The following is a 12,112-nucleotide window of genomic DNA, read 5'->3' as shown; positions in this document are numbered from 1 at the left end:
GATATTTTAACAAAGGAAAAAAGAAAACAGGTGAAGTAAGTCTGGCAAAGTACTGATGACTGCTGAATGTTATAAACATATTCTATAAAAGGAGGTATGTGATAAGGATGCCTACTACCACTGCTTTGTTTCAACATAATACTAGAGGGCTTATCCAGAAGATAGCAAATAAAGAAAAATACACGAAAATTAAAAGCAATAGAAAAGAAGAACCAGAAGTGTCGCTATTTGCAAATGACAAGGTTATCTACACAGCCCTATAGTATTGGCAGTGTTTTTTAATCTAGAGTAATCTATTCTCAGATATCTGCTTGATATAATAACCGGAGCTCCTTAACATCTTTGCTCAAGCATCACTGCCTTAAAGAGCATGTCCTAAATAACTGATTTAATCCTAAATCTGTCTCTACTGCAGATTAGCCTAACCTACGTGTCTTTTCTTTTCCGTAGCATTTTCACCATCTAACAACATCTATTTTTTTTTTTACTTATTTATTATGTTTATTATTCATTGTGTCTATACAATTCATGTGGATTGGGTGCTTTGATATTTTTCTTGACTAATGTTTTTCAAGCACCTGCAACAGTGCTTGGTACAAAGTGTGTACTAAAAAAAACTTTTTGTATATTGAATAAATGAAAACATACAGGCCATGAAAAACAAAAGAGAATTCATGATAAATGGAAATAAGATAGCAACATACCAAAATTAGTTGCATTCACATATATAATCAATAAAAAATTGAAAATCATTATTAAAAAAATTACAGTCACATTTTGAGGAGATATTGACAATAATATAAGTTTTGAGTTTCTCTGATCTCCCTACACAAACAGACAGGACTACTAGGAAATAAAACTAACAATCCCTGCAAACCCCCAAATAAATGTGGATGGTATACACCAATTAGAATCTATGCAGGAGGAAGCAGAAGAAAAAATATATTATCTGATTAACACGAGTATAGGTGTTCACCAGAAAGTGAACTGCCAAACAAGAATACTATACCTACCAAAACTGTCCTTCAAAACTGAAGGAGAGAGAAAGATTTTCCCAGGAAAACAAAAGCTGAAGGAATTCACCCCTGCTAGACCTCCTTGCAAAAAATGGTAAAGGGACTTCTTCAAGTTGAAATGGAAGGATTCTAAACAGCAACATGATAGCATAAGAAAGTATAAAACTTGTTAGTAAAGGAAAATACATAGACAAATACAGAAACCTGTATTACTGTAATGGTGGTGTGTAAATGACCTTTAATTCTAGTAAATATGTTAAAATAAGTATTATTTTTATGTAAATATGTTAAAAAGTATTAAAAATAACTATAAGCAAAAATGTGTTAATGGATACACAATATAAATATATATAAATGGTGACATCAATAGCATAATGTTGGTGGAGAAGTAAAAGTATAGAGTTTTTTAATGTGATTGAACATAAGTTGCTATCAGCTTAAAATAACTATTATAAGACAAGCCCCATGGTAACCATAAGAAGATATCTATAGAATATACACACACAAAAAAAGAAAGGATCAAAGCATATCACTACAAAAAAAATCAATGAAGCCCAAAGAAAGACAGCAAGAGAGGAAAGACAGATGAAACAACTACATGACAAATAGAAAACAATCAACAAAATGACAATAGTAAACCCTTCTCTTTCAAGAATTACTTCTAATATAAATGGATTAAATTCTACAATCAAAAGACATGAGTAGATAAAGAAAAAAGTCCAACTCTATGCTGTTTATGAGAAACTCAGTTTAAATTTAAGGACACACAGACGCTAAAAGTAAAGGGATGGAAAAGGATATTCTACGAAGATCGTAATGAAAAGAGAGTGGGATGGCTATATTTAAATCAGACAAAATAGGCATTAAGTCAAAAACTGTCACAAGAGACAAAGAAAGATGTTATATAATGATGATAAATGGGTCAGTTCATCAAGAAGATATAACAATTACAAATACATACGAGCACAACATGAGAGCACCTAAATATCTAAAGCAAACTTTTACAGAACTGAGGGGAGAAATAAGACAATGTGAAAGAATTTCAATCTAAAATAGAAGCAGAGGACATAAAATGGAGAATCTCATGCACATGCCCTCAGGGAGGCAAAACTTAAGGACTAAGAGACTATTTCCCGTGAATCCCTGATTTACAGAAAACGGATAGTGTTGGAATTTTCTTGGATGATGGGGGGTTGATCAGAGGTTGTCTCCTATCAACCTTGGGAAGTTTTGCCTGAGGCATGTATGGGGCATGAGCCAGGTCAGGTTGGTCTCACAGAATGGGTTATGTTGAGCTTTATTTGTGTGACTGATTTCGTCTGCTTGGGATGTTTTCAAGATTGGTCTCCCTTTGTTTTTGATTTTAACTGACTAATCAAACTCTCTCCTGTTTACATTTCCTGCCCATAAATAGGACCCATCCTAAACCCTCAACAGACAATCCTGTAGCTTACTACAGTTTTCTTGTTCTGAGCTGCAGTTCCTTTGCTATTCCCTTATAAACTCATTTTTTTGAGCTTGCCTCAGTTTATCTCTTTATTTAGGTCAACAACAGAAATACAATAATAGTGGGAGACCCAGTGCCTCCTTCCAAATATAGATAAAGCAATCAGACAGAAAATTAGAAAACATTGGGCTTGAACAACACTATAAATCAAATGGACTTAACAGACCTGTACAGAACACTACGGAAAAGAGTGTGGCGATTCCTCAAAAAATTAAGAATAGAACTCCCATAGGATCCAGCAATTCTTCTTCTGGATATATATCCAAAATAATTGAAATCAAGATCTCAAAGAGATATCTGCACTCTTACGTTCATTACAGCATTATTCACAATAGGCATGATATGGAAATAACCCAAATTCCCAATGACAGATGAATGTATAAAGAAATTTGTGGTATATACATACAACAGAATATTATTCAGCCTTAAAAAAGATGAAAATTCTGCCACTTGCAACAATGTACGAGAACCTAGAGGATGTTGTGCTAAGTGAAATAAGTCAGTCACAGAAGGACAAATACTGCATGATTCCACTTACATGAGCTATCACAAATAGTCATGCTCACAGAATCGAATAGTGGAATGGTGGTTTCTCAGGGCTGGAGGAAGGGGGAAATTGGGAGTTGAAAATCAACTGGCGTAAAGTTTCAGTTATGTAATGAATAAATTTTAGAGATCTACTGTATAAAATTGTGTCTTTAATTAACAATACTGTATTATACACCTAAAACTTTATTGTGTATATCACAAGTATTCTTACCACAATAAAATAAAATTTTTAAAAAATGACATGGCCAAAGACACAAGCAAATAAAGACACAGTTCTCTATGTGGGAAAACAATTTTCAACTTAGTTTACAAACAAAATTTTATGTACCTAATACATAACAAGCTTCTAAACATAGAGAAGAAAAAAAAAAAATAAAACCCATAGGAAAGTAGACCAGAGAAATAGTCAAATATTTTAAAGAATAATATACACAAATAAAACTTAATCAAATAAAATTTTTCTTAACCTCATTCATCATATGACAAATGTAAACTAAAATACACTGATATATCCCTTCTGCCTCTGATTTATTGGCAAAATCTCAAAATGTGACTGCATTCTTCTTTGGTAAAGCTGTGGCGATTAGTCACTCATATATTGTTAGTGGTGTATAAAGTGAAATGACTCTTATGGGATATTTGAAAATAACTATTAAAATCACGTATGTACTTAATTATTGATCCACAAATTCACTTCTAAGAAACAATTTTAAGGCGAGACTGGTAAAAAAATATTTGATAGGCAAATTCATAAGTCAATTCATTATAGGACTAGTTTTAATAGCACTAGTAGAAGGAAAAAAGATATTCATTGTTAAAGGACTTTTTGAGTAAACAGTAGTATATACACATATTTCAGCTGTAAAGGCATAAGATGTATATTTATACACTACTGTATCATGGTCCTCAGTATATATTGATTAAAGAAAATGGGAAAATGTATATATATTTCCCTAAGAAGGAAAATGTTAATTTGTGCATACCATAGGTTAGGTTTAAAAAATAACCACCAATGGAAATATAAATCATAGTACTTAAAAAAAAAAAAATACTTCCCTTTAGAGAAGGAAGGAAATAGGTTGGATAAGTGTTTGAAGACTTGCAAATCAACTGGCATAAAGTTTCAGTTATGTAATGAATAAATTTTAGAGATCTACTCTAAATTTTTTGGAATATATCTAGTTTGAATATTTGACTTTATAGCTATGTTAATATTTTATAATTAAAAATCCATTAAATTTGAAAAAGAATCTCTGAAAAATAAAACAACTGGAATAAATATAATTAACTGTATATTTAGTTGGTGACATAACCACATGAAGCAGAATTATGATAAGTGATTTTAAATACTGTAATTGGACTTTACATCCAAATGGAATTTAATCTAAGAGCAAAGAGAACAGCTAAAAAATTCTAAAGTTGTTCCTAGGGAGGAATGAAATTGTGGGTGGTAGTGCTGTCATTGTTATTGTACACTGTTGTATGTGCAATGTGAGGAAAAGATGCAAAACAAAGATTATTGTGATATTACAATTTTATCTAATTCTATTGATAGGGCTCTCATTATGAGAGAAAGGAAATACAAATGTATGAAAGATAAAAGGGGTTTTGTAAAAACCCTGTAGCCTAAGTTTGAATGATGCGTTTTAATATGCACTCATTGGTATTTTATCTTATAATATACACGTTTGCTGGTCCTGTCCACCGAAAATACCTAGAAAGGATGATTGACCTCATAGTGATTATCACAACTAGTACCCAGATTCTTATCCTGATTTAGCATTTCTTCACCAATGTAAGGAGGATGGTTTGGAGAAATGACTCAGTCCAGTTCTAGTACAGAAAAATGTAGCATGAGCCTGGAAAAACTTGTCATACAAGAGAGGAAGGAAGCAATCCAAGAGTAGAAGTGCACTGTCCAAAAGTGTCGGAAGCCAACCTGAAGAGCCTCCTTCTGGCTGAAGCGCTCCAAAGAGGTAGTGATGTCAATTTAAATCTCCCTTGAAATACTTATGTCAATCATTAATGTGACCTACAACAAACACAAAATTAATAAATCCATGTATTCATAAAGATACCAACAGAAAGATACTAGAGAACAAACTCTGAAATCTGAGAAAGGAATAAAGTAGGCATTCGTCTGGGCTTTTCTGTATAACCTGTAACAATGAATAAGCAAAGGGTAAATGACAGATTACAAATATAACCATTTTGCAGAACATCATGAATTAATGAATCCAGCCATTGATCAACAATGGGAAAAAAATCAACGAAACATGTATGTCCTGTCAGATATTTAAAATTCCCTTTCTGGAGTAGACTTGCAAAAATCAAAAGTTCCTAAACCTGGATTAAGCCCCTAAACCTAAATAGCAGTTACAGGAAACCATGACAATGAGGATGCAATCAAGGGAAGCACTACTGCACACTTGCCCTTCATGAATAATGATAGTTTATATTGCTTATTAATTAGGCTTTTAGGATAAAAACATAACATCACTTCACTATTGCCACAAAACTGATCTATAAGAATAAAGTATTATGTACCTTATTGAAAGTTGCTGAGAGAGTAGATCTTAAATGTTCTCACCACAAAAAAGAAATGGTAACTATGTGAGTGATAGATGTTTTAACTAACCTTGACTGTGTCAATCATTTATAAGTGTAATGTATAATGTATATGTATATATATATATAAATGTGTAAGTGGCAAAATTATATATTTATAAGTGTATAAAATCAACACATTGTACACTTTAAACTTGTGCAATGTTATATATCAATTACATCAATAAATCTGGGAGAAAAGTGAACGAGGTGGACAAGGGTATCACACCCTATGATATAGAGCCACATTTGCCAAAATGCTCCTTTACTGAGTTGAATAAACACAGTATATGAACTGTCACAGATTTGAGTTATGTCTATCTTTTTCTCCCATTTTTTTTCCACACTCACTTCTCATCCCTCTCTTCCAGTAAGTATTTCACAAACAGACTTGCACCCCAGCTGTGATTTTGTTCTTCATTGGTGACTGTATTATTATCTGATTATACAAATTCATTATTGTATTTTTTATGTGGAATGTAAATTTTATTTCATTTAAATACATAACACTCATTTAATATCAAGTAGTTATTATATAATATGTATTATTATATAATTATATAACAAATGTATGGCTTATTATTAACTGATTACATATGATATGATGTTTATAATCAAACATTTGGGAAACATAGAGAACAATAAAGAAAATAATTAACAATAATTCACTAACTAGAATTTGAAATAAACAATAGATTGGTATTTTGTGATATTTCTCGTTAGAATGTCAAAGACATTATTTTTTGTTGTTATGGCCATGGAGTCAATTTCAAGTTCTAGCGACCCTGTGTACAGCAGAGCAGAGCCCTGTCTGGTCATTTTACTCTATCGTCTCACTTTCCAGTGCTCTATCAGACAATACTCTGCTGCTTTTCACAGGGTTCTCATGGCTGATTTTTCGGAGGTGGGTGGCCAGGTCCTTCTTCCTAGTTTGTCTTAGTCTGGAAATTCTGCTGAAACCTGTCCACCATGGGTGACTCCCCTGGTATTTGAAATCCTGATGGCATAGCTTTCAGCATCACAGCAACACACAGCTGCCACAGTATGACAATGACAGATGACAGATGAGTAGTGCGTTTGTCTGACCGGGCTGTGGTGGTGCAAGTGTCGATCTTAACTACTAGATCACCAGGGCTGGTAAAGACGTGATACATAAATATAAAGGCCAAGATGAAGAATAAGATGGACAAATTTGACCCTGCAATTAAATTTGCTGTTAGTAATGAGGATTTAATTGGTTAACCTTGTTAATAGCATTTAAAAATTATTGTGAGCACAACGTGTGCTTTGTCATAGTTATTACTTAACTTAGAATTGTGACACAATCTTGCTTCTTGATGCCCCAACACTAGCAAAGTCTGAGGATAAAAAACGAAAAGGGTATACATAGAAAACTTTTCTTTATTAAGAGTTCTATTTTTGTAAGAAAGTATATTTCACAACTATTTTTTATCACTCTTGAAATATTAAGTAATTGTGGGTAATGGAAATATTATTTTGTAGAAGTCAACATTTTATGTCCTCTGTGGGATACAAAGATGAACATAACTGTTCTCAAGGGAAATTCCTCATAAAGAAGAGTTAGGAGGCCCCTGAGAAATCCAAGAATGGCCTTCAGAAATCCCTTACGGTCTGTAATAGAGCAGAGAAACAGTTCTCTCTTTGGATATTGCTTTCTTAAACTTCTAGATCAACATTATCGAAGAGGAAGATAGTATATTTCCACATCTTCTTAAGGTTTCAAACGTTCTATTTTTATTTCCTAACATATTTCCCTTGAGCCATCATAAAATAGAGAAAAAATAAAATAAAATTAGATTAGGGTAAATTTTGCTAGAGTCTGACACAGAAGCAATAATTTTACATTTTATCCTTGACAGTAGAAATTTGACTATCTAAAATATGGAGGAGGTAAATTGTCATAATTTTAGCAGACCAAAACTACAGTTTAGTATATCAAGCACAGCTGGGAATTAACTGAATAGGTTAAGACAAACAGGAGAGGTTTTCCTATACATTTCTGAAATATCATTATGGATTAGTAGTCTTATGTAAAAGATAAATGTGGGGCAGAATTACAAGGGAATAAAACATTTTTTTCATAAAGCCTAATAGCTCAGAAAGAAAGATGTTCAAATGGAAAATGCACCGGGCTACCATCCGGGTGACAGAGCTGCTATCTGAGGAAAGTAGTTACTTTTTCAATTTATGCTTCAGTGTAAAATGAAAAATAAATAAATATTGCCTGTTCCTTTATGCTTAGAAATAAAAATATTTCTATATATAAATGTCTAGCAAGTCATAGAAAATGTCAAACATTAATTATATTGATGGAATTTTAAGACAAACCAATAAGTAAGTGAATGTGTTCTCCATTTGTTAAATAAAATAATTAACTTATTTATTCTGTCTTACAGTAAATGTATATAATATATACTTAACAATATGTATAGAATGTTCTCATATTTTATTGATAATTATACTCATAAATATTAATATTAAAAATAAAATTAATTAAAAATAAAAAGTCTATTTTATTTGCTAAGAAAATAATTGATTTCTTATATTATAAGAAGTGTAATAGGTTGTTACTTTAGTCTTCTAAGTTTCACTTTTACCTTTTGATGGAATTAAGATCATCCATTTCTGATTTTAGGTGGTGATATCCTCTAATAAATACATGATAGAAAAGAAATAAAAATGCATATTTCATATGGTTGTTTCAACAAAAATATAATAATTTGCATAGGTTGGACAGAGCAAAACGTATTGATTTTGTTTACCATTTCTCAATGATGTGACTCTCTGGGTGAAGATTTCCTAACTTCTGCTACATTTAAAATAAGAGAACTAGTAGAAACAGCAAGACTCGCAAATATGTATTAAAACAAAATGCAAACAAGGTAGTCAAAAAGATATAAAATTGGCACGGATTATAGAAAATGTCTTAGAATTGTATCAATGATGATGATATTGATCATGATGAATTACATCTTTCATTTCTTCCCTTTAATACTCTTTCCACCTAAACATCTTTAAAAGAAGAGGAAAGCAGAGAGAGAGAGAGGGAAATGAACCACACAGTGATCACAGAGTTCATCCTCCTAGGTCTTTCTGACGATCCTGATCTTCAGATTGTGATTTTCCTCTTTTTGTTTACCACGTATGTATTAAGTGTCACTGGAAACTTGACCATCATCACCCTCACCTTGGTGGACTCCCGTCTACAGACACCGATGTATTTCTTCCTCCAGAACTTCTCTTTCTTAGAAATCTCGTTTACAACAGTATGTATTCCTAGATTTCTGGGGGCAGTTATCACCAGGGATAAGACTATCTCCTATAACAACTGTGCAGCCCAACTATTTTTCTTTATTTTCATGGGGGTGACTGAATTCTACATCCTAACCACCATGTCCTATGACCGCTATGTTGCCATCTGCAAGCCCCTTCACTACACAACCATCATGAACAGGAAGCTCTGCAGCCTGCTTGTGCTCTGTGCATGGCTGGGTGGGTTTGTGACTGTTTTCCCACCTCTTATGCTTCTCTTCCAGCTGGATTACTGTGCTTCCAATGTCATTGATCACTTTGCTTGTGACTATTTTCCCCTTTTACAACTATCTTGCTCAGATACCTGGCTGCTAGAAATAATTGGTTTTTACTTTGCTTTGGTTACTTTACTATTTACTTTGGCATTAGTCATTTTATCTTATATTCACATATCAGAACTATTTTGAGAATCCCATCTGCCAGCCAGAGAAAAAAGGCTTTCTCCACTTGCTCCTCTCATATGATTGTCATTTCCATTTCTTATGGAAGCTGTATATTCATGTATGCTAACCCCACTGCAAAAGAAAAGGCATCATTGACAAAAGGAGTAGCTATTCTCAATACCTCTGTGGCCCCCATGCTCAATCCCTTCATTTATACCCTGAGAAACCAGCAAGTAAAACAAGCCTTCAAAGACTTGGTCCATAAAGTAGTATTTTCTGCAATTAAATGAATTACTTTTTTTGTCAAAAATAAAGGACATTTTACAGAGCAATTAAGTAAAATCTTGAAATTCTTAAATAACTGTAACTATGTTTGTTCTTTATAGTCTCTTTATTTGCTGCATTACAGTTAATTTAATAGTTCCCGGTCCATTTTTTCCACTTCCATACCCAAGTTTCTCCAATGCATTGTTTATTGACATTTAAAAATATAGTAAAGTTTATTTCTCTTACAGAATTTTCTGGAAGTGAAATGCATTTCTATAAGACATACTCTATAATACCATGTGAAAAAAGTTTTAATTCTGTTAATATCAATCCCTAAAAGATACATATGATATCACATTGTACTTCAAATGTAGAGTTTCAAAATTAGTGTGTAATTTCTTGTGTATTTTCAAGGCAAACGTTGATAATTTCTTAACATTTAGAGAATCTAAATGTTCTGTATTATTGTATATTAAATTCAGTCCTTAGAGGTAATATGTTCTAGTGCATTGCACTTTAAATGTAGACCTTTATGCTTTGTGAAGTTTAGTGCATATTTTCAAGATAAATATTAATCATGATATTATTATTTATAGAATTTCCATGTTCTCTAGTATTTTTTAGGAAATATTTGTATTTTTAAAAATTCAAAATAAATGCAATACAACTAAAACACATGCCACTTTCTTGAACTTATTGAGCATCTTTAGGACAGTTATTTTTAATTCTTTGTCAGGTGTTCATATACCTCCATTTCTTTACGTCTGTTTATGCAGATTTATTTTGTTTCTTTGAGCCATTTTTCTATGTTTCTTCATGTTCCTTCTAACTTTGTGTTGATATCTGCACATTTGAAAAAACAACCACACTCCCAGTCTTTTTAAACTGGACTCTTACAGGCAAAGATGATCCCCACTCAGTCCACCTAGAGATTCTGGGGGCTTCTCAACCTTTTGAGGATGTGGCTTTTCAGACTTGTGCTTGGAGATTCCTAATGAGAAGATTTTGTCCATTTTTTTTTTTTAGTTGCAGCTTATAATCTCTTTCTCCCTCTGTTTCTGTCTGCTGTAACTCAGGTCCTTGAAGCAACAGCACGCACTCATCTCTTTTTTGTTCTCAGCAGCAGCATCCAGGCATATAGAACATGTTAGGTCCCATAAAAGCCTCAAGATGGGCTAGACACTAGAAAGAGAAAGACAGTGCATGATTTCACCCATATGTGGAAGATAAACCAACACACGGACGATAGAACTGTTTGGTGGTTACCAGGGGCTAGGGGGGTTGGGGGTGGGCACAAGGGTTGGAGGGAAGCACTTATATGGTGACTGATAAACAGTAATGTACAACAAAATTTTCACAATTAAAAAAAAAAAAGATGGGCTAGACAGACACCAGTCCTAGGACAGCCCCTGAAAAGCCCAGACATTGGGCACATGGTCCACTCTTCTCTTTGCCCCTGAGGGAGGGGCCGCTGAGCTGTATTGGCCTCAGTCTGCTGTAAATGGATCCTCTGGAACACAAAATTTTCAAAAAATCCTTTTATAGTGTCATAAAACATGCTTTCTTTGAATTAAATCCCTCTAAATTAGTTGAATTTCACTTTATGGCCTGGATTATTGTCAGAGTTTTGTAAACATTTCAAAACATTTGTAAAATTGTTTTGTAAAACATTTGAAAATTATACACAATGGTAGTTGAGTGCAGCGTTCTATTTAAGTCAACTAGGTTGAGTTCATTAATCACATGATATAAATCTTCTGTACTTTTACTATTTGTATCATTAGTACGTTATTTAAATGTCCCCAAACAACGAAGGAGCTGTTTCTTTCTCTTTGTAGCTAGTCAATTTTTTATTTTTTTAAATATTAACACTGTCTTTTTATGTAGACGCAAATTTGGAATTGTTATATCTTCTTGGTGAATATAACTTTTTTTTATCATTATGGAAAACCACCAATTCCTTTATACCAGAAGTACACTTTTTTCCATAACGTCTACATTGACAAATATTGGTATAGTTACACCAGCATTAAAAATATATTGTTTACATGGCATATATTTTATCTATCAATAATTCACTTTTCACTGGATGCTAGCATATTATATAGAATATCTGTAACTAGGTACATATCTTTATTCCTTGATCAAAGTACCTAGTTATTAGGTACTCCCAATGAGGCCATATACATCGATAGAGGAAGAGGATGTAATGCAGCAGAAATTTGTTCTGAAGGAGTCTAAATCATCTGTTCATAGGCCTTACTTGTGCCTCTGGACCTGCTCAAGTCTGATCTCCTAAGCACTGTCTCCCTTTGATGATAGATTTCTGCGTGAATGACCAGCATTATAGCTCAGAGGGTCCAATGATGCGCACTTCATTATGGGAGGCTCAAATCTAATGGTCAGTTAATGTCCTATGATTTGGCTTTTAGTCTCTACTCAGACCCAGT

General features: G+C 33.0%; 1 protein-coding gene across 1 annotated transcript; it reads left to right on the top strand.

Moving 5' to 3' along the window:
• Positions 1-8,750: 8,750 nt before the first annotated feature.
• On the top strand, positions 8,751-9,685 carry LOC106801657 (olfactory receptor 6C3). The gene is given in 2 exon segments (XM_014786782.2): positions 8,751-9,399; positions 9,402-9,685. Coding segments are annotated over 2 exon segments (933 nt in total).
• Positions 9,686-12,112: the final 2,427 nt, after the last annotated feature.

Source organism: Ceratotherium simum, chromosome 17 (assembly GCF_057802395.1).
Source record: "Ceratotherium simum simum isolate JZ-2026a chromosome 17, ASM5780239v1, whole genome shotgun sequence".
NCBI lineage: Eukaryota > Metazoa > Chordata > Mammalia > Perissodactyla > Rhinocerotidae > Ceratotherium > Ceratotherium simum.
Note: the sequence above shows the minus strand (reverse complement) of the source record. Positions and strands in the feature narration are given on the sequence as shown.